The 27,532-nt window shown below is 45.8% G+C and overlaps 1 protein-coding gene across 4 annotated transcripts in view; it reads left to right on the top strand.

The window, feature by feature from the left end:
- Astn2 (astrotactin 2) overlaps positions 1-27,532 on the top strand; it is an 837,958-nt gene that overhangs the window by 182,180 nt on the left and 628,246 nt on the right. For all 4 annotated transcript variants that reach the window (XM_078048074.1, XM_078048075.1, XM_078048073.1 and 1 more), the window contains exon 3: positions 6,164-6,548. In XM_078048074.1, the coding sequence (XP_077904200.1) occupies positions 6,164-6,548 (385 nt within the window). The remainder of the gene's footprint in view (positions 1-6,163; positions 6,549-27,532) is intronic.

Here is a 27,532-nt window from a genome sequence, read left to right as displayed (position 1 = left end):
CGAATAAAGCTAGGAATGTCTCATGCTATGGTGGAAGGGGCTTCACCCTACAGTGTATCTAACTGTTTTCCCTTTGGGAAAGGATGCTAATATTTTCTGAACCCCACTAATTGCAAAGCATTATGCTAACAGCATTTAATAATGCCATCTCATTCAATTCTCCCTAAATGTTCTCAATTAGGTGTTAAACATAATTAACAGATGAGAAAACTGAGGAATCTCAAGTAACTACCTCAAAACCAAAAACTAAAATATAGTACAGTCATGACCAAAGCCATGTCTTACTGACTCTTGGGCATACACTGATACTGTGTGCTCATTAGCTGTCCACTTGATAAATTTCTGTAGGATTTAGAGTGCTTTCGTAGGATCTGGCTTTGTTTCTGAACTGGTCTACAGATGACTAAGGATAGTTGAGCTGGAGAGGTGTGGGTGGGGGATGGATATATTCCAGAGAACCACACTGTGTTTTTAATTTATTCCTTTGGCAGTATCCCGGAGAATAAAACAATGTCTCTAATACATACATTATAAGCAGATGACTTGTTTAAAATAAAAATCTGTTTTATTTTTCTTCAAGAAACCTTCTTAAATAGGTCACCCAATATCTGTCTAGGGGCAAAGAAATGTATGAAGTATAGCAATTGTAGACACATAAAGATAGGTGTGGGAATACTTTGGCAAATGTGAATATGTACATACACATATACATGCATATGCATACATATCCTTATCTGTAATTTTAGATTTGTCTCCCTTTTAAATTAATTATTTAGGCATGTAAACATATTTCTTCATTCAATTAAGCACTGGGATCTTGCATAACCCATTGGGGTATGATCCAGGAAAAAAAAACTAACTCATAGAAAGGTTCCTTCCTAATCCAGAGAGAGAATCCAGACCTCAGTGTCATCCTTGGTATCTCCTTCATCCTCCCCCTCCCTGATAATCTAACACAAGTCTTTCCATCCTTTGTATATGTCTTTTATCTACCTTGTTAGCTGACTCCACACCTCCACTGCCCTAGCTACAGGTCTCAACATCTCTTTCTTTGGATCAGAGATTCTCCATTCATTGTACTCTGGTCTTTCGTGCCAGATAATTCTTTGTCATACATGACTTTCCTGTGTTTCTAGGGCATTGATAGTTTCCCTTCTCTCTACCCACTAGATGCCAATGGCATTTCCTGCCCCCGTTCAATGTACTTTTTCCTAGGTAAACATCTGGTTTTGCTATCACATTGCTTGAAAAAAAAATCTCTAGATCCTTGAGGGCATATCAGAAGCTTACATTTGAGACTAGGTTGTTCACCAAGGAGGCCTGCTTGACAAGACCCGGAGCTGTAAGATGCAGGACTCAGTAGGGAGGGGTTTGTCTCCAGCTGTGCTCCAGTTATGGTACGGGGGATGGTCTGGGATTCATGGGGGAGGGGAAATAAAGCCTAGGAGATCATTCAGCATGTTTTGAATTATCACGATAAAAGGCTTTGAAATCTGGGACATGGGACAGCCATGGAGAGAAATAGAAGAAGCTATTCTAGAGGCCAAATTGTCATGATTCCCATGTTTCTTAGCAACTTTGGAGGGTCCTGGCTGCATATTCTTGCCTCCAAAATCTTTGTAGGCTATTCTGTGATTTTGGACAAAACACTTGTATTTTCTGAGCCTCAGTTTCCTCATTTGTAATACTTAGGATTTGGTCTATTTTCTAAGAAACCTAGACCTGAGACCTGGAGGAAACTTCACAGAAGACTCGGAGACCCAGGCCCCTTCCCTACCATCTTTATCACTCGGCAAATCGCCAGATAGAATACCCCACGGATCCCCAGTCCACAGCTATCGTGGGGCTGTCTGCCAAGGACCAGAAACAAGTGGCAGGAAGGGAAGGACATTACTTGGGAGAATATGCATGTACACAGCTCTGAGGATTAAAGGCCCGTGTTCTTATCGCTGCTGAACAGAGTATTATAAATCCAGTCTTAGAATACCAAATCCCCTTGCGGCTTGGCCGTTGTGAGGGAATATTAAAAAGGCCGGAGACAGAAATAATCAGTTTCCGAATGACACATTGTCAAATAAAGCATTCCCCACATTGTCCCTTTCTTTCCTTTCTCTGGCTCCTTCTCCCGTGCCTGGATATTTTAACATGAAAAATAGATGAAAATGAGGCCAGGCTGAATGGCGTTCTAAGTTTGACTTTTCAGAAGGCCAACTTGGTGGGGTGGTTTCAGGGTGCTTTTATTTTTTTTTTCAACTCTCTATAATTTTTCCATTTTTGATATTGTGTGTGTAAGCAAACCGGCTGCAGTTACTAGCATACAGGAAAAGGCTGAACAGCAAAAAAGGGGCCTTCCAAGCTTTGATCGGGAGCCCTGTGGATGCAGGGGTGAGAACTAGTTTGAAGACGTGTGTTTTGCCTCCCTCTAGCCAGTCTGGTCAAAATTTTAGGCTTCGGGTGGTTTATTTAGCACCTTTTGTGGAGTAAGCTCTGGTGAACGTCAGCTCAGGACCTGAAGTGGGAAATGGCCCACCAGATGAGAAAACAAAGCAGAGCAGCCAGATCACCCTGGGGGTCACCCTGACCTGAAGAGGCAAAGATGCTCCCTGAGGAATTGATTTCTAGGCTTCGAAGGCTGGGGCTGGGGGTGGGTCAGGTGAGATGAGCAGGTCAGCTTCCTGGGGAGCATGACTAATTGCCACACACTGGGTGGCTTGAGACAAAGGAAATGTATTCTCTCACAGCTCAGGGGCCAGTAGTTCAAAACCAATATGTCAGCCAGAGTTGGCTCCTTCTGGTGGCTCTGAGGGGAAGCTTGCGATGATCCCTTGACTTACAGATGTATCCCCCGAGTGTCTGTCTCCATCATCATGCCACCGGTCATTGGATTTACAGCCCAGCCTAGTCCTGTATGGCCTAATAACACTATATCTGCAGAGACCCTCTTTCCAAATAAGGTGACCTTCTGAGATTGCAGGAGGGTATGACTTTCGGGTGCCACCATTCAGCCCACTACAGGGAGTAAAGGAGAAAATTCCGGACTGAGAGAGCAACCATTAAGCAGAGACCATGGGGGATCCTACTTTGGGGAAGGCTCTTCCCTCGGTGTGTCATACCTCAAGGTGTGACAGGGACAAGTGAGACTTAGGCGGAGCTGAGGCAAGAAGAGGAAGCAAGGATCCAGGTAGCAGCGTGAGACCTCAGATGCTGGGCCAAGGAGTCTGCTCATGACTTGGAGGGCCCTGGGGAGGTAGGAAACAGGTTTAAGCCTAGGGATGGAGTAAAGATTTTAGTTTGGAACAAAGGCCTAGGGAAGCTGAAGGTGTGGGGGCTGATATTTGTGGCGCCAAACCCTTCATCCAGGGCTTCTCTTGTCTTTTCCAGTCCTTAGCATAGCTCCCCTCTTTGAGACCAGCCTCATGTTAAAGAGAGCACAAGGAGGTAACATATTGTAACTTGTCAAAGGGAAGAGAGCAACCGAGAGGTAGGGGCTCGCATGCCCCAGACTCGTGTTTCCCTGCTGCACCACTCTGCCCTTGACTTCTCCTGGCCTGTCCTTTGCCTGGGGAATCTGAGACTCACTGTCAGTAATTTAAGAGGAGCAGGCTGATCTTGCTTAGGCAGATTGCAGAAGGAAGACCCCAGAAAAGATGGGGGCCACGCTTGCTTCCCCTCTTCTGTGTCTTCCCCAATCCCTGCCTGACAGCCTAGTGAAATTCCCAGCTCCATAAGGAGAAGAGAAAATGAATCACACCCACACCTGTGCAGCTTACAGTCTCACAGAAACAAATTCCAACTAACAGATTGGCACTTTTGTTTCCGGGGATTTTGAGCTATTTCTTTGGCCTTATTTGTCTTGGGCATCCCTAGAGCGAGCACAGTCCAAATTGGATTTGGCATCAGGTTGTCCTTGAGGCCAGCAGATCCTCAGCTTGCCACCCCTGGAGCTTTGGCCTTCTCTTCACTTGCTTTCTGAAGACTCAAATCCTTTTCCCTATGTTCTTTCCTCCCTCCTGAGCACCCTTCTTTTCCGCAGCATCTTCTGCATCACGGGGGCCTGCGTTCACTCCTGCAGGATGCTCAGAGGCTGAGCACCCTGGCCTGCTGAGCCCTGATGGATTGCTCCTGCTTTTCCATTTACTTGCCCTGGCAAAGGAGGCTGGTGAAGTGGGAGTAGATATAAGGGTCAGAACAACAGCCAGGGCCCGTGCAGGTGGATCCTGAAAGTCTATTCTTGCTATTGAGCCACCCATCTGCTTTCCTTGGGTGAAATGTCCCAGTAGGACAGAGGCAGCCACATGGCTCTTTTGAGGTCCTCTGTTATGCACCGCACTCTTCAGTTTGTAAGGAATTCTTCAGCTGTTTTCAGATTTGTTCTGCACAGCAACCTCGTGGGGACAGTGATTGAAAATTTTTCCTACATCTCGTGTTTACCCTGTGCTGGGCACTAATAAGTACCCTACAGCCTTTGGCTCACATCTCACCTCCCTCTCTAAGGAAGTTTTGGACTGCAACATTTTACATATATTTGATCAATTATACACACAGAGAGATACACATAGATATATACATATACTTGCCTTTGTTTAATTTGCATTATTGGCTTTCAATTTCTGACACTCAAACATCCCTTGGGATCTTGAAATAGTCAAGGGGCCCCCGTCTAGTGCTGTCCACCTTACCTGACCACCTTTCAGCTTATTACCCTCTCCCACTCCCCACCTTCAGTAGAGGTGCTGAATTGTAGCTTAGTGAACACTTGCAAAAAGAGCACAATAGTTTCCCAGGATCTAGGTAATCAGAGGATGGCTGGACCATTTTAGTGAATAGGCTTCTTCTTGGCCATAATTGGTATCAATCAACAGCAGTCACCTCCTTACCTGCAAGATAATGAATTCAGGGTGAACGTGTAACTTCTTTGTGACATACAGTATAAATAGTTATCAGGAATTGTCTTTGTCTCCAATCATGTTCAAGATAACAAACTGATCACTCAGAATCCTAAGTATAAAGACTTCAGGTTAAAAAAAAACACAAAATAAACACATCAAAATAAAGATTAGCTCTGCTTCTCACCCTCTGAATTTCAGAGCCTTGCCCCCTCTTGCACATAAGTAGGTATCCCCTTCCTGAGTCTAGGGATCACTATAGCCAGGACTCAACAAATTGGACCTCGAGCTTCCCAAGATGAAACACCACATAATGTGTAGAAACAAAAGAAAACCAAGGAAGACCAGATCATCCACAGACATGCTTCTGGTACAGAGGAGGTATGGGGTCAGGAGAAGGCAGACTTTCCACTTCAAGCCCCTGGCAGGTGCCTGATACAGACCTATCTTGGAAATATCCCTGCCCTGAAGGAACTCACAGACCAGGTTACTTCATGAATCTTATGGATCATGAAAAATATGACTATGCATACATTAGCTTTTTTTTCAAATTAATGTCTAATATGCAGGCCCAAATATTTAAAGAGTTGCATATGTTAAAGATAAACTTCAGTTTGTTTACCTTAAGCTTCTGATTCAAGGAAGCCCCCAAAGGTACACTTTAATCCATTCATCCATCTACTCAATCATTCAGCAAATACATATTGAGCACCTACTTTGTCCCAGGTCCCTTTTTGAGCATCAGATTCAAAGACCCGTGTTTCTGAAGATGAAGAAAATATAGACTATGTAGAAATTATGCTTGACTGAATAATGCTCTCTTGTATTTGTAGCAGGATGTAGGAGTGGCTACTGTCTCCCGATCCCTAGGTGAACTCGTTGTAGAGATAGGAAAACAAGGCTGAGAGAGCATTGACAACTGTCCTGGGGTCCCTTGGCTGTTGGGAGGCAGAGTCCAAGCTCACAGTCTTGATTTCCCAACATTCAGGAAGCTGGATTGCTCTGACATGGCCATTTTCCATCTCATTTCCTCCTCATGCCAACCTAGTGAAGCAAGAAGAGCAAGGACTTTTATTTATCCATTATACCTTGAAAAGCAAGGCTCCAAGGAGTCAAGCAGGTTGCCCAAGGTCACAGTTTTGTGGTGAAAAGCCAGGTTTGGAGGCAATGTCTCTCTAGCTCTATGAACCCAACGCAAGGATCTAGACCCAGGGTGAAGGATGGGAAAATCCCCAAAGAGCCCTAACCCATCTGCTTGTTCTTCCTTCCTGCACCAGGGTGGCCTCATTGCACTGCTGCTGCTGCTGCTGGTGTTCACGGTGGCCCTGTACGCCCAGAGGCGCTGGCAGAAGCGCCGCCGCATCCCCCAGAAGAGTGCGAGCACAGAAGCCACTCATGAGATCCACTACATCCCCTCCGTGCTCCTGGGTCCCCAGGCCCGGGAGAGCTTCCGCTCCTCCCGGCTGCAGGCCCACAATTCTGTCATCGGAGTGCCCATCCGGGAGACCCCCATCCTGGATGACTATGACTATGAGGAGGAGGAGGACCCGCCCCGGCGGGCCAACCACGTCTCCCGGGAGGATGAGTTTGGCAGCCAGGTGACCCACACCTTGGACAGCTTGGGACGGCCAGGCGAAGAAAAGGTGGACTTTGAGAAGAAAGGTGAGTCCATTCTTCAGGGGACATTTTGGCGATGGGGAAGAGATTCAGGAGATGGGTTTTGGGGAGAGAGGTTGTGTCCTCTGGAATACATCATTTTGGATTTATGATCCACCTCTGTTAGATTATCATTTTGTCTTCTTTGGTCCATTCAATAATAAGGGAAAAAAGAATGTCATTGTTCCTAGAGTGGAAGTTTGAGTGGCATGACAGAGCATGCAGTCTAGTACTCCCCAGGGTTTCTAGATACCTCCCTTGACAGCCTTACTATTCAAGGAAGAGTTCATCCTGTTTCTGGACATCACTATGGGAAGGCCTCCCCTGTAGGACTTGCAGTCTACGTCCTTGATCCTGCCTGACCATAAAGAAAGAGAGTCTGATCTTCCTTCTCCAGGGAAGCTCTTGGAAACTGTGACAACAGAAAAGGCACCGTGTAACTTCTGTAAATCAATGTCAGTGAGCATCCCCAGCTTCTTCTTCTGTCTCATGTGAAATACTTTGCGACATTTCCTCCTGGCCACCATCCTCTAAATGGAAAGCCTCGGTTTTCCGATCCAGGAGCCTAGGGCCTGAGCTGACATTTTTTCTCATCCAGGTGGGAACACTGGATGCTGAGCAAAAATCAGACTTAGACCTCCCTCTCGCCAGATATCAGCTCCTGCTGATGCAGCCTGAGGTCACCTTTGTTTTGTGCAGCTGTTTCTGGCTCCTGTTGGACCTTGTAAAGACTACCACTGCTCACTCTTTATGAAACATGTAGCAAAGACCCATCTCCTTTGTCCTGTTAAGGGACCGATAATCATTTGGGCGCAAGCACAGGATGTGTTTTTATTTGTTTTTATAAGCATTTCTGGCTCCAACTTGTTTACAGGTGGAGCCGGGATATTTTCTTTTAGAGAAATGCTACCAAAGCAAAGGTTGTTTTTTTTAAATTTTTATTCATCATCTTTATGAAGTTAGTGATGGTGATGAGTTAAAGGTTTGGCCTGGATATGCCACTGAAACACTGATCCTCTTCTCTTGTGAGCCTAGAGGCACCCTCTTTGCTTGGTCCCAGCCCTGGATCTCTGGACTCTGCATTCTTTTTGCTCCTAGGGTTCTCTCTCGGTTCGTCTTTCCATGAGACTGCATGTGCAAATAGGAGCAGTGTGGGATACTGTTTCAGCAATATCCAGCACAGTGACTGACACTTAGTAGTAGACACTCTGCATAAAAAACAGAGATGTTTATGAAACCAGTAAATTCAGGTAGGATGTTGACTCTTGCAGTGGACGACAGCATAGATTTTGGAGTCATATGGACCCTGGTTGAAATCCTGCCTCCTTTACTTACAATGTGATCTTGGGAGAATGGGAATTCGACCTCCTGAGCCCTACTTTCCTCACTGAATACCTAATGTAAATTTCATACAAAATATATGAAAAATACCTAACCCAAATAGTAGTGCCAAACTCCCAAGAATGGTTTCTGTAGACCACAGGCCCTAAGTCTTAGCTGCACCTCTGAGATTCTGCTTAATCCAGTTACAACAATCCTGTCCAGTGTCTCTTCAAATTCCAGCTGCCATGGGAACCTTTACCTCTCTCTGCCAGATCTTATGCTTCTAGCGATGCTTCTGTCGGTGTTCTGCCTCTATTGACTTTGAACTTACCACACTATACAATAATAGCCAGTTTCTCTTTCTGCCTCCTAGACTACCTTTGGAGATCTTCCAGAGCAAATACACGATCCTCAATCTTTGTTTCAGCAATTTCCAGCACAGTGACTGACATTTAGTAGTAGACACTCTAAAAATAGCTGTTGATGGATGATTGAAAGAACTGATCAGTCGGTCGATCAAGAAAAACCCAAGCATCCGTCAGGGTCCAGAGTGCTCAGCTCCAGGTTTCAAGCAATCTTACTGTCCTGAGTCTAGAGATGCTAGAAACTAACGTGTCAGCAAAGGACATTAATAGCAATGACCAGAACTTGGAAGAAAGCAGAAGGGTTGAAGATGAAAGGGTTGATGGTGGTCAGGAAGGATCACTGATCACCACCAAAGGAAGATACCAAGATGCACCAAGCACAGGCAAATTTTCATGCCTTCTTTTTTCCCGTCCCCCCACACACATACACACACACACACACACACACACACACACACACACACACACACTCCACCTTCAAATGGAGAAGAGCAGAACTCCAGAATGAGGAGGCAGATAAGGGAAGCAAGTCACTAATGGTTGTCTTGTTTGAGTGTCTCGTTCCCCTTCCTTCCTTCCTCTTCCACTACCTGCCTTAGTTTCCCAAGTAAGGAGGAAATACAGTGATAGAGTCTGCACTCAAGAGGCAGAAAAGCCAAGGACAGTATAGAGGTAGAGTTTCCCAATCAACATTACAGCTCTGTGACCTTGGGCAGGTCACCCTCTTCTCTCATTAAAAAGTGTGATACTAATATTCTGCCTGGCACTGCAGTCAGGAAGCTTAAGTGAGATAACACGTGTCGAGGACGGAGTACACAGCTAAGGTTCCATAGGCTGTGCTGTTCCTGTCATTCATACCATGAATCTCCAAAGTGGTTACACTGTGCCACACACCAGAGCAGACCTGAGAGAGAGAGATGAGGAAATAGAACCTCTGCCCACAAGGAGTAATATGTGACCCCTGCTCCTGGGAGACGCACTGTGGGGAGAAGGCCAGGAAATTGGAGCCAAAGCTTGAAGAGAGGCCACAGCTCTCTCCATGCCATTCAGTGAAGATGTGGCAGAGCTAACCCAGAAACCCAGACCCATGGGGCCACTGCCCAGACTTCTGGCCAGGAAGAATGTCTATTCTAGACAGGTGTCTATCATGCATGGTCAGAATGGGCTGTATAGCATCAGGGTGATGACCAGTTTCATTGGGGGTTGGTACTTTTTTTTTTTTTTTTTTTGGCGGGGGCGGTGGTACCAGGGACTGAACCATGAGGCACATAACCACTGAGCCACATCCCCAGCCCTTTCTATCTTCTATTTCAAAAGCAGGCCTCACCGAGTTGCTGAGGCTGCCTTCAAACCTGTGATCCTCCTGCTTTAGCCTTCAGGGTCACTGGGATTAGAGGCAGGCACCACCATGTGTGGCCCAGACCTGTGCTTCTTAAATAGAATAAACTTTTCCATTTCAGCTTCCAGCAAACTCTCTCTGTAACCTCAATGATGGGGGTTGTGACAAGGGCAGCACAGAGGACAGGATTGAGCTGGATCCCAGGAATGTGCAGACTAGCTCCTGGGAAGTGGGGAAGAGGCTCTCGCCTCCTCTCCTTGATGGGAGGCCCTGGAGTCTGCACACGTTCCTATCTGCTACCCCATGAGGGCGTAAGGATGGCTCTTCCTCTTGCATTTCCTTTAAGGAGAACTCTTTTCGAACAGTGACAAAGCCAGACTCTCATTCTCTCTCAACACTAGTATTGAGAAAGTCCAAGTAGAAGCTATTGAAAGAGAAATGAGGGGTGGGTGCAGGAGAATAGGCAGCCAGGCAGAGCGCAGGGAAGCAAATTCCAGACTGGATTCCATTCCTTGGTTCAAGGCTCTGTGACCTCCACCACCCTCTAAAACACTCTGTGTCTGTGCCTCTTCATCTCCCCTGTTTTCATCTCACCCAAACGATCCTTTCCACAGTCCTTTGAGTGGGCTCCAGTAAGAGCAGCTGAGGAGGAACCCAGAAGCGCAGGACACAGGCTTTTTGACTCCAGATAGGAAACTGATCGCCCTGTCCGGGGTGGCTGCTAGTGGCTCTCCCATAGCATGGGATCTTCCAGTGACTGTTCAGGTCAGGTGCGTGCTTTGTCTCCTCAGGTGGCCCCCCAGGAGGGAATCTTGAGGCTCTCTCCTTTATGGGATGGGGCCTGGGCATGGCCACAAGAGCTGCAAAGTGTGAGCAGATTCTGGGCCACCATATAAAATAAATACCAAAATACAATTAAATAGGAGCAATGGGGACTATTGTTCTACCCCACAGCAGGATGACTGTAGTTCACCAGAATTTATTATATGCTTTATAAAGAACAGGAAGAACTCAAAGATTCCCAACTGTGCCAGTCAGCTTTTCATCACTGGGACCCAGATACCTGACAAGAACAGCTTAGTGGGGGAAAGGTTTATTTTGGCTCCCGGTTTCAGAGGTTCAGTCCCTGATCAGCTGACTCCACAGAAGAGCATCATGGCTGCGGAATGTGGTGGAAGAAAGCTGCTCAGCTCATGGTGAGGAAGGGGAGAGGAAGCGGAGAGGAAGGGGCTGGAGGAAGATAAGCCTTTCTGGGACACACCCCAAGTGACCAGCCTCTGTCACCCAGGTCCCTCTTCCCAGTAGTTCATTCAGCCATCAGTGTATCAATCCACTGATGAATGTATCAGTCCAATGATTAATCCACTGATGAGGTCAGAGGTCACATGATCTAATCATTATCGAAGAGATCCACCTCTGCACCTTGCTGCACAGGTACCATGCTTCCAACACACGGACTGTGGAGGACATTTGGATCCAAACCATAGCCCCAGCACAAAGAAATACATGTGTAAGAAGACAGAAATGTAAATCGCCATGATTTATCATTATACATTGTATATGTATATATGTCTCTATGATACCTGTATCAAACCAACACACTGTAACCCATAAATATGTATAATTAAAAAAAATGATCTGGAATTGTTTTAGTCAGCTTTGTCGCTGCTGTGACTAAAAGACCCAATCAGAACAACTATATAGGAGGAAAGGTTTATTGAGAGGCTCTTGGTTTCAGAGGTCTCCTTCCATAGATAGCAGCTTTGTTCCACGGGGCTCCAGGTGAGGCGGGAACAACATGGCAGAAGAGTATGGCAGAAGGAAGCAGCTCACATGGTGATCAGCAAGCAGAGAAAGAGAGAATCCACTCTCCAGATACAAAATATATGCCCACAGTCACGCCCCCAATGAACCACTTCCTGGAGCCACACCTGACCTATGTCCAGTTACTACTCAATTATTCCCATCAGGGGTTAATTCACTGATTAGGTTAAGGCTATAAGCCAATATTTTCTCCTCCAAACCATCTAGCATTGTCTCACACGTGAGCTTTTGGGGGACACCACATCTAAACCATAATATGATTGAAAAAAAAAATGATCCCACCGCTTTGAAATTGTATCACCTAGGGTCAACCTCACCGCACATTTCATACTTAGAATTTGCTTTGAGATTCAAGCTGCTTCATCCTGCTTGAGTTCTATCAACCTGCTTTTCAGCTCAGACTTGCAGATAATAGAGGATACACAGTGGAGACTGGAGGGAGAAAGTTTCATTACAAAGTGACAACTGCCTAGAGTTCCAGGGCCTGAGGGTATTGTGCTGAGCAAGGCTGGTGTTCAACTGATACACACCATTATGGCCGCATCTTTTGTTAAATATGGAAATTCACTCTGATGCCAGTGGGGAAGTAGTTCAGTGCCCTGAGCCCTCCTGTTCCCTCCTGCTGTCTGCACAGCAGACAGAGCCTCCCCACGGCTCTCCTGAGCTTCCCACTACCTGGCCTCTGGGTGGCTTTAAGATGCTACTCAGCACCATGGCTGGCATCTTTTCTGGCTGGTTAAAGCCTGCAACTTAGAAGTTCTCAGGAGTTTTGAATGTCACCCTGATGTCACCTGAGCAAGTTGCTGAGAACTTACCTGTGTAAATGCATGAGTGCTCAGCACTATGTCTGACGCATCACAGAAGCTCAGTGCATGCTAATTCCAATTCTCTTTATCCCTCCTTAAATTTATGTTTCCCTTCCCTGAGTAGTATGCATGGATGCATGAGGAAATTAAAAGAACAGATTTGTCATTTTACCGAGGAATGGGATAAAAAATGGATGAATGGATGTTGGGTTTTTATAATTATGTTTTATTATTAGGAAAGAAATGCATGCTATTTATAATGGGAGGCAGAAAGAATAGGAAGGAAAAAGGAGGGAAAGAAAGAGAAATTTTAAAAAAAAGAAGTTTGAGTTATACAAAGGAACAACTAAAAGTTCTACCTGTGTCTGTCTCATTCCATGCTAGGACCCAAAGGCTGACCCTTGATAAGTTTGAATTACATTTTTCCAGCATGTATGTATATTACACATATACATGGTATACATGTGTTTGCCTTCAGGTATGTCCTAATGAGGTCATCTCACCCACATATATCTGCACCTCTTTGATATTTTACTAAACAATGTTTGAATAGTATATTTCCTAATCACCCACGCGTACCTACCTTATTTCTTTGGTGGCTGTGCAGGATCCCATAATGTGAACCACCCAGCATACCAAAGCTGACTTTACAATTCCTCATTGTTGACCATTATCTTAATTTTCTGCACCTAAAACAAGTTCAGGGCATCTTTGCACATAGAGCTATCTAGGTAGCTAGCTAGATACATTGTTCCTGTGTGAGAATATTTCTGTAGGATAGATATGTTTCTAAAAGCACAATCAAGGCTCAAAGGGGGATACCCAGGTGTGATGTTGGTGAGTATTACCATGTTTACTCATTTTTAAAATATATTCCTACCCTCTCAAAGGAATCTACACATTCCTCCCCCACACAGAGGCACCTCAGTAGCCCATACCCCATGACGTCCACTATACGTACAATATTGAGGACCTTTCTGGTCTTATTCATATAGTTGCTATTAATTCATTTGTGCAGTTTTCTCTTTTTAAAAAAGATCTTAATTTAAAATAACATTGGTTCAAATTCCTTTTGTCTGTCAAAAATCAGCCTTCTTGGCTACCATGAATAATGATTGTTTTGGTGAAGTGATGCAGAAGGAAGGTTTCTCTCTTAACTCCATTCAGGACCAAGGATGGAGGAAGGAAAGAGAAATAGCATCCAATGTCATCAGTGGCCCACAGGGATGGAGGGGAAGGTGCCACAGTCTTTCTGACATAGGAGCAGCAGGTTGAACCTTATCTGGGCTCAGGATAAATGGGATACTTGCTGAGTGGGTGGGGAAGGGGGGCAGTCACTGAATGAGTAAGGGCCCTGCTGCTGTCCTGTGCCTTCTCTCATTAAGCCATTGTAATTAACCCTGAGCAGAAGATGGATGGGGAGGTTGGCCTGGGAACTACCGCTGCTGCCACTGTCACTACCCTTCTGGAACTGCCCATGAAGTATTTCATGGACATCTCACAGTAAACCTATGAGAGATGTACTAATATGGTTCCCACTCTTCAGAGGAGGAAACAGAAACAGAGGGGGTTGGTACCATGCCCAAAGTCACAGAGCTGGAGGTAAAATCACAGAGCAGACTTTACCTTTCAGGTGGCTGAACAGGTTGAGACAGGAGAGCTGTTACTGTGAGGGGCAGAGCCCCATGGGAATGAGCTGTTCCACACTGAGGACCGTGACCCTTAGGAAGGCACGGAGCTCTTAAAATTCCAGGGATAGTTAAAGCCCAGTGCCCCCGGGCTTGCTTCACCCACGATCCTGGCAATTAAAAATACATCCATTCTCTGCAGGACTAAGCTGCTGCACAGGAATTCCGAGTTTCTCAGTTGAGTAGTGCTCAAGAGTGCAGGGAACTTGTGTTGGGTGTCAGTAGATCCCGAGGATGTGAGAAACCAAGAAGCTGTTTTTAACTCACTTTCTGACACTTCTGTGACTGTCAGGTAAATGTCACCTGTGTATAGTGCTTTCTGAGTTTTCAGAACTCTTTCTTAGTCAGCCCCTCCTTTAAGACTTTAACCTTGGTGTTCCTGCTTCTTCACACAACACCCACTCCCCTTTCCTCGTCAAGCCACAGCAGTCTTGCTGGTGTCCCCACTAACATGTCACCTCACCCTCACATTACTAATGGGTGTTGCTCTTCCTCACCTCCTCTCCTCATCCATCTCCACTCAGCAGCTGCTGTTACAATGGCTGTGGTCAAAACACTCTAAGCTGAAAGCAATCCCAGAGCTCTTCTTACTCTTGACTCTTATTCTCTACTCTCCAACCACAGCGGCCTCCTCTCAGTTCTTTGAATTTGCTAAGCTCCTTCCACCACAGGCCCTTTGCATATGCCCAAGTTAACTTTGCCTGGAGAAGTCCCTCTCTTTCCTTCTCCAATCTGTCATGGCATGGCTGACTCCCCATCTTTCTGATCTCAGCCTGAATGTCACCTCCTCAGACAAAGCTCTTGTCTCTATGTGAATTCTTCTCTTTTGTCTATTGTCAACTATCTTATGTGTTTCTTTAGTTGTGCTTTTTATTGTTTGGACTTATTTATTAGATGATTTAATTTTATTACTAGGCTGAGATTTCCATGACATCAACCAATGAGTCTCTATTCCATACATAATAGAGACACCTGATGGGCATTAATAAATATACATTGCATAGGAGAAATGGGTAATGGATGAGCACATAGAGGGATGCTTTAGCATCATTCCATTGGCTAGTAACTTCTCTCTGAACTTCTTTTCTTTGTTTGCCCTGGATATATCTTGTTTAGTATTTTCAAATTAATAATTTGTAGAACCCTCTCATACATCTGATAAAGAAGAGGTACTCGTCCAAAGTTAGAAATTATCTCAAAGTGTATAGCTATGAGTAATGGAGCCACAATTGGAACCTGGCTTTGTCTAGTATCCTGATCCAAGCATGGTCCGGAGATAACATAACATGCATCAATCCTGCCAATTGAGCAGGAAAGGTAGGACATGGGCATAGATGCCAGCCAGCTACGTCTTTTAGAGCTGTTTGTCCAAAATGTTGAAAAACAGCAGCCACAAATAAGGAATGTTTTACACTGTATCCTCCCCATGTGTGTGAGATATATGTATCTGTAGTGCCTCAACAGGAAGTTAAGCAAGAGTGCGTTTCCTTATTGCATGTGGCCTGCTCTGAAGTCTTCTATTATCTTTCTGTTGCATTTCGGAGGCTGGTGTGAACTACTGGATTGATTTCACAGTATGTGAGTGGAACATAACCCAAGCCTTAAATCTTCCCCTTCAGAAAGGTTAATAGAGTGCTAGGAGACCCATGGTGGGGACAGATCCTGGCCACTGGCAGAGCTCCGTGCCTGGACATCTCAAGGAGAAGAGAGGCCTCAGAGTAAAGGGCTGGTAGAAGAAGCTGGCATGGTGACAGAGGCAGGCAGGGCCCTCAACAGGGCTTTGTGTCTCACCCTGCCATTCCCCGTGGCCAGCCCATCAGTGACTTTTGCCCAAACCCAACTCCCTTGGTCCTGTCATCTCTGCATTTTATCTTGAAACTGCTCATTGTGCCCTCCTGAGGGACACTTGTAGCCTCCTTTATCTTATTATCTAAGGGACTTAATTCTTACCCCCCAAAATGTCCCTTGTCCTCTGATCCCCGCGTAGGCAGCACCACCATTCTGAAGACACACCCTCTTCCCAGCTGTCCTGCAGCCCTGGTGGAGGTTGTCAGAGAGCCTGGGACATCCTTCCCTAAAGGGCACACTGCCAGGGTCACCCTGGGGGCTACTGGCAGGACGAATGGGTGGAAGTGCCGGAACCAGAGCATCAAGCTGGTTCAGTGAGATGGTTCTGAAAGACAATCCCCAGCCTACAGAGAAGGGGAGATTGGAAATGACTTCTCAACACCAGAGTGGCCTGGCATTCATACACTAAACTGCCACTCCGCTGCTCTCCTCCTTCCAAGCACCTTCTGAGTTCTGCATTGCAGAACGTCCATCCCACAGACTGGTGACTGTGCCCTCTGTCTCCCTCATCAGCCATCTCCGCAGTCAATGGCCATCCATTGAGAGAGACAGGCTGGCATTTGCTCCCTGTGTCTTCTCCGTGGATACCCTTCTCTCTCACTGCTCACTCATCCATTCATAAGTCCATTCATTTACTTAACAATGTTTACAAGCACCTATTATGTGTTTAATGTAGACATGCAAAGCAAAATAATAACTGGTCTTCCCCTAGAGCTCACAGTGTAGAAGCACTCGAGGCTTTATTTTATATCCCTGTAAACATTTATAGAATGTCTTCTTCAATGCAAACTCTGTGTCAGTGAAGCCTTTGGGGAGATGTGGAACTTAGCTTATGTTTGGGGAAATTGAGTCACTCACCTACGACCCACAGAATTTGATGGGGAAGTTGTCCTATGTCCCCAATTAGAGGTTAGATTCATTTTTCTCTTTCTTTCCTATGCTGATTTTATTCCTGAAGTATCCTCTCATTTGGCAAACAACTTGTTACATCTATCCTGCTCTCCCCATCCCCCTGGAATCTTAAAGATCTTACTCGCCTTCTCTTTAGAAATATGCAAACCAAAATTTGTAGCCATTTATCAAGGCTGGAGTAGCTGGATTGCAGATTAGACACAAATTAGGTAATCCCTTCTATTTCTCAGACTGTGAAATTGCACTATAATCTGTTTCCATTCCATTTTCTTCTTAGGGTTTATTAGGGAAGAAAGGAGGCAAGATATGTGCTTCAAAATAGAGTCCTTAGAAAGAACCAGTCTGGAGGGTTCTCAGATTTGAATTTTCTTTTCTTTTCTTTTCTTTTTTCCTTTTTTCTTCCCCAACTGATGCACAAAGCAAGTACTGCATGTGGCACGGCACGGTGTCCATTTTTGCTTCAGTGAATCTCAGATGAACAAGGTCATCTGAGACCAGACCCTGCCTCAGAGGCTTTTCTGCCTTTTTTCATTGGCTCCTCCTCCTGACCTTGACCCTGGGTCTAAACGCCCAGTCTCAGGCTACAGAGAAGCCCTGCCTCAAACAGGTAGGAGCTTGGTATCTCAGGCAGCCGTCCTCCAAGCTGTCTTCATGCTCTCTAAAATAAGATATAGACAGAGAATTTGTCATGGAATCACAAACAGGAATGTCACCAAAGCTGTCACCAGAGCCCCTTAAAATGTCACTTCCCAGCATTAATTGCCACGATAGCAAAACAAACGGGTGTGCTCTGAACATTTGCTCTTCCCTCCTCCTCCTTGGGGATCCTCTTCCCTTCATCCCAGCTCCCTTTTCTCCCTGCTCCCTCTGAGCCCCCCCCCTCTTTATCTCTGGGGACCCTCGGGGCATGCTGACTTGATTAGACTGTGCCCAGCAAGGCAGCCCCACCGCACAGTGACAGATGAGGGTGAAGGAGGTTTGATAAATGCCAGAGGCTGAAGAGAATGTTCCCTGATTGATCAGAGCTGGAGCAATTTCCCAGCAGTCAGGGGACTTTGTACCTGTCTTGGCCTCCCCTGAAAGGGCTGGGAGCCACCCAGGGAGGCTGACTGTCAGAATCCAGGGCAGCTCCTCCTCAGGGCTCCTTCCAGGGAGCACCTGCCTCCCCACCTTGGGAATGCAGTGGACGAACACCATCACCCACAATTCTGGTCGGTCCTGGTTTTTCCTAATATTTTCTAAATATACACGTTACATATGCTCACTGTGGGAAACTTAAAAATAAAGAAAAGCATTAACATTTTTTTTCCCAGGATGCCTATCAACCATAGTGACTTTTTATTATTTTCCCATCTTTTCCCTTACCTGTTAATTGGTTTTTATCATGCTTTTTGATTTAATAATATAAGTATTTCAATATGTTTAAAATTCTGTCTTATGACTGCCTCATATTTTATTTATTGATGCACTTTTTTTTCTTCGCTATTTTGTATTCAACAGCAAAAAAAAAAAAAAAAACATATTTGGGTTTAAATTTGTTTTTCCACTATCCTGTATTATATCCTCAGGGTATATTCCCAGGAGTGGAATTATGGTGTCAAATGGTCTGAATGTTTTAAAGTTCTTGATATGTATTTAGCTCAGCCTCCTTTTTCAAGTGTGTCTCCATACACACTTGTTCAATAAGAAAACGCTTCTTCATTCATTAAATCCACACACAGCAGTAAAGCACCTACTGTGTGTTGGAAACTATTTAGCACACCGACGATAAAGCATCCGGGAACTATTTAGCACAAATAGAAAATACATGCGTATCTGTTTCTGTAGTGCAACCTTTCTAATGCAGAAAGACTATAAAGAAATGAACAAGGTTGAGATAATATACAATATTCAATGATGATTATTATAAAGTGGGATAAATGAAACAAAAAAAGGACCTAGGGTCTGCAAAAAAAGTTATACTGATGAGCAGGGCATTTGAGGACTGAACCATGGAATATGGTTCAGAAGAAGTAAGTCATTTGGATATTTGAGGAAAGAGCTTTGAGACAGAGAGGTAGCAAGGGCAAAGGCACTGTGGTATCATTGTATTGAGCATTTAAGGACTAGGAAGCAGCAGCAACAGAGAGAGAGCACTAAAATAAATTAGGTCACAGGACACTGGAAAGAAGGACTAATAGAGCCTGGGAGGCTAGGGCATTGACTGTCACTTTTAGTGAGTGAAGACCGTTGGTAGAATTGATTGATTTCTTACAAACACAGTAAGAAATTTGGGCCAAAAGAAGAAGGAAGGATTTAAATATGGACTTGGTATCAGGAAGGGAGAGACCAGAGTGAAGAGACCAGAGGATAGAGGTTGCACCCTGGAATCTCATGGGTAGAATTCAGCCTTTGGGTCTAGTTGGGTTTTTGTTTGTTTGCACTGGGACATATTTTAAACATTTGAATTAAGTTGTCAATATTTATAAATTACAAAATCTCACATCAAAATCTGCATTTCTCCTCTATTTGTTGAGTGGAAGATCCAGGAGCCCCAAGCTTCTTTCTGTGTCTTTCAGCATGGGCAGGAGCTGAGGGGTGGCACCTCCCTTGGAAGGGCTGCTTTCTCTGGGTTTATCCTGAGCACCTACAGGTCCACTTTCGTAACTGACCCCTGAGAGCTCTTGAACTCTGGACTTGTCTCAGAGCAGGGAGAAATTGAGATGGCCCTTAAGGCTGGTGGGTCTGAGCAGTGGGAAGCGGTGGAGCACCTTCCACAGTGGCATGCAGGAGTCGGAGGGCTTAGGAGATCTAGGTCCTGCTGGACAGGGGGACCTTGCCACTCCCCATTGGCACAAGGGGCAGAGACACTCTAGTGTCAGTAGGGAAGGACTCTACCCCCTCTTCTCTCCAACTCCTTGGTTTTTGTGTTTCTAGCTAGACAGAAACTGTCTCTGGCAGATCAGAGGCCCAGAGACCTTTGAGAAATTTGGCAGCAGAGGAGAAAGTAGTCAGCAAGTCCAGGTTCACCTGTCCAATGCACAACACGTGGAAACGGGAGCAAGGCCCCAATGCCTGTGAGGCTGTCTCCTCTCCTCCAAAATGCATTTTTTTTCCTCCTGGATTCTCTTGCAATTTAAGGAGATCAGGTATATAAAATGACACAGTGCTTTGAATCATTAAGGGGAAGCTCTTATGGACTGTCCTTCCTTCCTCCCTCCCTCCCTTCCTTCCTTCCTTCCTTCCTATTTTCTTTCTTTTCTGAAGTGTTCATTGTGTGTTTGGATATTTGAGGAAAAAGCTTTGAGGCCCAGGGAGAGGGACATATGTATCTAAGGTTACACAGTAAGTTAACCTGGATGTGTGGGGACAGGGGTCGTGGTGGCTGTAACACAGACTTTTCTAACTTTCTAGGCCATGTCACCTTAACATTTCAACCATAGTTCTCCTAAATGGGTGCTTTTTTCTATTCCTATCGTGGGCCTTGATCCTGACAGATTGTAGGAGACTATTAAATATATTTAAAATGCATGAATGAGTGAACGAATGGATGAGTGAGTGAATGAATGGATATCACCCTGACTAGAAGGGACTAGTTTGCTTGCCAGAGAAGAGGCAGATGGACAGCAGCTCTCCATAACTAGGTCTGCTCACCCTCTTCCCTGGATGTATCACTGCCATTCTTTCCCTTCTTTATGGCCTGGGATCCTCTTGTGTTATTCTCCTCCTGTAAGGCATTGCTCAGAAGGTGGAAGTCTCCTCTCTGAGAAGTCAGGATGTAGGGTGGACAAGCCCTTCTGCCCCACTGTCTCTGGAGCAGGGCAGGAAAAGATGCTGGTCTTTTGAAAGCCGGCTGATCCTGGAGGGCCAGCTCTGTGGCTCTGGGGTAGAGGGCACCTACTGCTTCTCACTTAGACAGGTGCAGTTCTGCACTCCCAGCCTGGCCACTATCCTACATGCTAGTAGATAACCCCACCACCCCAGGTACTTGCTCCTATGTAACTGAAAAACTGTGGGTGCTCTTACAGGGGCAGCCCATAGATCGTCGCTCCTTGACATTTCCAAGGCAGGCCTTTATTGAGTGCCTTTTCTTTTCCGGAATTTTAAAACTATGGAACCTTAAACACACATGCTTCCTCTTGTGTGGAATGCACTCTAAAGACCATAGCACCTGGGTAATGTGGCCAGGACCACACTGTTTGGGTCAACCTCGCAGACAGGACACAGAAGTGGAGAGAGAGGCAGCTTCTTCCCTGGGCAGCACTGCAGATGACGGGGGTGACTTAGTTATCACAATAGTAAAATGAAGGTGTCAGTTTCACAAGAATGTGGAAATATCAAACAACTACGGGAGTGAAGCTTTTGATAGACTGCAGCATATCACAGCGTAGATGGCAGCTACTCTGCACTGTCACTTTGTTATCATCTTCCCATTATCTATAGGAATTTGTTTCCAGAATGTGTGCACTGTGTGCATCTCCCTCCCCGCCCCTCTCACACACACACACACACACACACACACACACACTCACACACACACACACACACACACACACTGCTCTCTCTCTCTCTTCTCCATATCCCTTCTTTCTTTTCCTTCTTAGTCTTTGCAACAATTTGACCCGTTATCCACAAATGTGTGCCTGTCGTCTGTCTCTCCTTAGGGATTCTATCTATTTTGCTCAATGTTATGCTTCTTGTTTAGAACATTCCCTGGCACAGAATAGACAGCAAGTAAATAATTGAGTGAGTGGACGAATTGAATGAGTAAGTGAATCAATGAATGACTGGCCTGAAGTGTCTTAATTCAGCTTTTTTAGGATTCAAAGAATTGGTTACTTAGTTCAGCTAATGGAGGTTTATTTTTAGTTGCAACTGGAGTAATATTAGTTCCTCTGTATGGACCAAGCTCTGAGATCAGCACTTAATACTGACACCCTAAATCCTTAAAAAAGAAAGAAAGAAAGAAGGAAAGAAAGAAAACAGAAAAATCCTGATGGAGTTGGTATCCCTTATTACCTCCTTTTTCAAATGAGGACACCAGAGTAGAAGGAGTGTAGATAACTCGCCCAGGATTACACACCTGTCAGAAGCAGGCTTCACACGCAGGTCTGCATGACCTTGAAGTGCTGACATTTTACTGACACTGTGTTAGCCCTACTGTGTGTGGGAGAACTGTGGGACCATGCCTGATCACAAAACAATCTCAGGCTTCATGGAGAACAAGCCTTTGCTCAGATCAAACAAGAAGTGACACATTGTTTCTGTCTCAAGTAGCTCTACTGAATTTAGCATGTGTCTCTTTTTCTCTGTGCTTCTTTCAAATATGTCTAAAAAGAATCTCTCTTTGCCTCCTCACCTGGGTGAGTCCTTGGCTTCCTCACAGCTTCTTCCTTTGGCTCATCTCCGTTCCTCAGGAGACAAGCTCTGCCTGAGTCTTTTCTTAGGTCTCCTATTCAAACACCCCATGAGAGAATTTGTCATTTAATATTGACTGTCCTAATGGGAAGTTCCTCACATATCATCACCCACATGCTAATCTGAAGCAGCCACCTCTGCTCAGACATTGGCCAAGATCCCCTGAGCTTTTCCTGGATGGTGGAGACCTGGGGCACCCTGCAAGGAACCCTCTGGATTATGAGGCACCTGCATCTCCTTTTTACTAAAGCAGGTGGCTGTGGGTGTGTCAGACCCTCAAAGCATCCTGTCCTGTCCAGAACAGTGAGGAGTCCATCTGCTCAGAGCAGGGCCACTGTGCCTTGCTTCAAAAGAATCTGGTTCCTGAAAGGCTCAGCTTAGCAAAGAGATAAATCAGAGAATGGCAGATTCTTTTCCTAAATGCCTCTTTATTTTACAAAAGCATTCACCACAGGATTCCTTTCAATATCTAGCACTCCACTAGCGCATATAAAAAGAGAGGGGAATTTTTACCAACTTTCAGCTTACCAACATGTTTAAAGACCTACTAGTTTATAAACCAAAGCATAGTCATAATGGTAGGACTTTCTAGGAATGGTCAGGAGTAGGATGATGGGTGTGGACTGGGGCAGATGTGGTTGTGAACACTGTCCTGCATAGTGCCTTGAGTTTGGATAGTTAACTAACCTGTTAGTCTTAGATTTTTCATCTGTAAAACTGGCTTAATCATATAGTCAAACTCTCCAGGTGTTTTCAGAATTAAATGCAATAATATATGAATAGTCTGGTGCAGGGGCCACATTCCATAAATATCAATAATCTTGCAGAAATCATATTCCTTTCCTGGGCCATAAAGATGCCTTCCCACCTGTATAGTGAGCAGCTTGGACCCTTATGGGTCTGAACCTACACTCTTCAGTTTCCTTCTCTTTTACCAGAATCCTGGGACTGTTGAGCTGCACGTGGATTGAGATCAATGGAAGCTGAGCCACAAGTCAGTACCATGTGCCCGGCAGGCATGGCTAATGGTGTGTGTATGTGGGAGAGGTTATTAGGAAACCCAGGGAAGAAGAGAGGAAGGCTTTCTCTCATGTAAACCCTTATCTACTCACACTTCCTTGTACAGAAAGGATGTCAAGGGGTGAAAGGGCTTCAGTAATGAGTATTTGGAGCCAGCTAGTAAGTGGCAGAGGGCAGTCTCCAGCCCATGTCCATAGCCTCCTGGCTCCAGGACTATTCCTCTAAGTGTCCTAAGGAGGTTGGCAGAGAGAGATATCACTTCCTCCTGATTTCCCTGGTGAATGAAGCCTTCAGAGACCAGATGCATCCACTTCATTATAATTATGTTAAGTACGCCTGATTGGCGCTGTTCATCACCCCAGGAAGCGGCCTCGCCCAGCCCACAGACAGGCTGCCTGCTTTGGCTCGGTGAAGCTCCAGCTGTGTCCTTGGCAGTAAAGGCCTGCTGTACCCTGGGCTCTCTTTCAGGAAGACAAAGCGGTGGTATGCAGAGAGGGCACGCACTCCAGTGAGCTCTGCCTTCAGCCTGCCTGTGACCCAAACTGCCCTTCTCCTTCCTGCTGCCTCACCCTCTGCAGGCTCTTGACTTGTGTATCTCAGGAGGAAGATGAAATCTAAGAAAGAAGTTGCTCTTGAGTGCTAGGGTTAGGCCTGAGGTCTGGGAGTCTCCCAGCAGGACCTTGGAGGAGAAAGCAGTTTCTATACTGTCTCCCCACATCCTCGGAGGTGAAGATGCTTCCCTCTTTAATGGAGCCAGAGGGTGGCACAGAATCTTCTGATAGCAAGTTCTGCGTTTTGTAACCCAATTGTCCATGCATGGGTTTGAGGAAGGGGGTGTGTGGATTTTCATAAGCAAATGGGTGGGGCTGGTGAATCAGAATGACTGCATGTTGGAAGGAGGCTTCGAGGAGGAAAATTAAGTCCATGAAAGATTAAGCAGGCAGGCAAAGTGATGGAATAAGGTCCCTCTGTAGGACCTTAGTTAGGAATGTGGGCTCTGAACCCAGGCTGCCCCAGTCCACTCCTGAAATTTACTGGTGCTCACTATCCCAACTGTAAGCAAGTTAATAAACATCTCTGTCTCTGTCCCATCTCTCACTGTCCTCATCTCTAGATGAGGAGAATAAGAGGGTGCATTCCCAAGCTGTTGAAGACAAATGAGTTAATACATGTCACAATGCTTTGAAGAGTACTTATTACAAAGAAAAGGCTCAATTAATATTACTTATTTTAGTGTGCTGAGAGTCCTCTGCAAATAGATTAGGCGCTTTGTATGCTGCTTTATTTAATTCTCACAACTACTCATCAGTTTGTTCATTCATTCACTCATTGACCCAATGCTGAGACAGAGCAGTGGTAATGGCTGGCCTGCCACTTGCTCTGGGAGACGTTAACCTCTGATGGGGGCATTGGGTCTGAGATTGGAGGCCAGAACCAAGGCAGCACACAGTTACTAAGGTCATTCATACATTCATACAGAGCAGCTGGGAGGGAATCATACTGACTTCTCAGGGGGTTACTTGGCCTCTACTGGAGCAGTCAAGGAGTCCTCTCTGAAGGAGAAAGGTTTAAGGTGGAGTCAGAAAGACACACAATATCCAGCCAAAGCTGAAGGTGAAGAACAAAAGAAGTGACTTTTGCAAAGATAAGCTCAGCCCATTTGATAACCCTGTGGGCTCAAACACACAGGAGCCTGGGCCAGAGAGTTATTTCACAAAGGTGGAAATGCTGAGGCACAGAAAGCTGAAGTCATTTTGCAGAGATTATGTAAGCGAGCTGAAGAGCTCAGTCTACCTGAGATGAAGACTTTTCTTCTAGCCCCGGTAGAGAGGATGCCATAATGGGTGACTCCAGTTGCTTTTGCAGCGAAGAAATAACAATTGTGTTCTAAGGGATGAATCACACATCCCATGGCCCAGTACTGGGATGGCATCAACCAAAGCAGTGACTTAGAAGGTTGGATGGGGCAGGCCTCAAGTGCCCAGCTGCATTTGGACCCATCTGTTCTAATCCCCGAGGGGTTGCAGGTTAGAACTGGATTAATTTCAAAACAGCCCTGTCCAAGCTCCAGGGTTTAATATTGCCTGTTTCTCTTGGGTCACTCTTGGTGTGAGGATGCCCTGCTCAGATCAATGGTATTTAAGTGTTTTCAGTTTCTCATTATTCTGTGCGTGTGTGTGTTTTCCCTGAAGCATGCTGAGTTCACTGAGGGAAAGGCACAGGACCTGGGTGAAATCTTATTTATTTTTTTGGAAGGCATACGGTATAAAATCATTTCTCTCCTGACATTAATATGCATGAGGCTGGCTTGCTCTCCCTTCCTTGGGAAGTATGGGCAAAGGGGAGAGAGCCCCATGTGACTGGTGTCATGGCCCTACCCATGGCTGCTGGCACCCCATTAATCAGGGGGGAACAGCAGCCTTGTGAACTGTGAAATTGGCAGCCCCCTGACAGCTCTGGGGCCCAGCCAAGCAGGGACTCCATTTCACAGCTGGAAGGTGGCAACCTGGAGGGGGAAGGAGGGCTCTGGGCGCAGTGGGCCAGCTCGATCGTGCTCCCCTCTCAGTCTCCACAGACCCCAGGTGAGTCTGGCAGAGGGAACTCCTCTTGATTAACGTGAGCAGGGAGAGGGAGGAACTGGCAAGAGAAGGAACAGGCAGAAGGGTAATGGCCTTCATGGCAAACACTGAGAGCCTGCGCTCTGGGCTCAGAAACTCGGCTGTGTACTTTTCATGGATTCCTTTCTTTAATTCTCTGGTGGTGTCATCCTAAGCCCCATTTTACAGACCAGGACAAATAGGATCTCAGAGAGATCAACTGTTTCAAAAACGAAGATGTGGCAGAGGGAGGAGAGGGACTTGTGTCTGACTCCAGAGTCTATGCCTGTCTCCTAGCTACTGACCCAGCTGCTCTGCAGCATGCTGTGGGGAACAAAGCAAAGAACAGGAGGGTCTCATTTATTCGATATAAATTACAAACTGAACGCTCCGTGAACCAGGTCCCAGCTGTAAGTACAGGGCTCTGGGGGGATTTGTACCCTAGACAAGTTCGTGGCTGTGTATCAGAGTCAGGTAAATGTGCAGTCACAGCCACAGAACAAGGGTTTGATAGTGTGGGCAAAGTAGACTCTCAGCTCTGACATTTACCAGCTCGGATCTGGGGCAAAGTGGCTACTCGGGGCCTTAGTTTCCCCATCTCTGAAACAGTTATAAGATCACGCTCAGCTTATCTATTACTGTGAATGTTAAATAAGATGTTCCATGTAAGAGGTTAGAACAAGGTTAGTGCATACATTGTTGCCATGAGGGTGCTGGAATAAAGATAGAAACAGGTGTCCCAGGAGCACACGAGAGATGGCACTGGAATGTGCCAAGAATGGCAGGGAAGACTTCCCATTGAAAGTGATGTGGGAGCTGAGTTCTGAAGATGAGAAATTCATCATTTCCCCCAGGGGCTGGAAGAGGGGATATGCAAAGGCTCTGAGGCAACACAAGACAAACTGGCACATTCTAGGAACTAAGAGAAGTTAAGAGTGACTGAAACAGGGGACATGTACAGTAATGGCAGACTGGAGAGGAAGACTGGATCCTTCATCAAGAAGGCACTGGGGAGCCCCTGAAAATGTTAACTAAGTAGTGCCACACTCCATTATTATTATTATTATTAGAGCTAGGGATTGAACCCAGGACCTTGTGCATGCGAGGCAAGTATTCTACCAACTGAGCTGTAACCCGAGTCCACACTCAGTTATTTTTCTTCCCAGAAAGGTCATTAAGTTGGCAGCTTAACCTTAGGTTAGAATTAGGACAAGGAGCAAAAGATGCGTTGAAGACCACTCACTGCTGGGATCCAGGTGAGAACAGCGGAGGGAGCGTGTTCCAGGAGAGGGCACCTCAGTATTGATCAGGGCGTGGACCTCCCTGGGTTTTATTGAAAGCTCCGCTGCAGATCTGCCATTTGAATCAGGCACCTTGACCTCGACCTCAGTTTCCCCGGTGCTAACAAGACCTGGTGTTTTCTGAGGGAAAATCCAGGTCTGCCATCCTATATCCTTAAACTGGAGGGTAAAGAAGGGAACATCTAAGGGAAAGAGATGGCAAAACAAAGGCAAGGGGTAAGGCAAGTCCCTAAACACAGATTTTTCGACAGACCTACAGGTCAATGGCAGATCTGCAGTGGGGCATGAAGGGAAACCTGGGCTTGGGGACCTAAGAGTGAGGAAGAGAGGGCTGGGGGTGTGGCTCAGAGGCAGAGTGCTGCTTAGCAGGCACAAATCCCTGGGTTCCTTCCCAGCACTGAAAAGCAGGAGAAAGAAAGAAAGAGTGGGGAGGGAGGGAGGGAAAAGAAGGAAAAAGAGAAAAGGAAGGAAGGAAGAGAAGGAAGGAGAGAGTGGGGAGAGAGAGGCAGAAGAACTGTGCCTCTGTCCCTTGGATGGCTGTAGGCAGAGTAGAGGTGCCCTGATGTCCCC

Source organism: Ictidomys tridecemlineatus, chromosome 4 (assembly GCF_052094955.1).
Source record: "Ictidomys tridecemlineatus isolate mIctTri1 chromosome 4, mIctTri1.hap1, whole genome shotgun sequence".
NCBI lineage: Eukaryota > Metazoa > Chordata > Mammalia > Rodentia > Sciuridae > Ictidomys > Ictidomys tridecemlineatus.
Note: the sequence above shows the minus strand (reverse complement) of the source record. Positions and strands in the feature narration are given on the sequence as shown.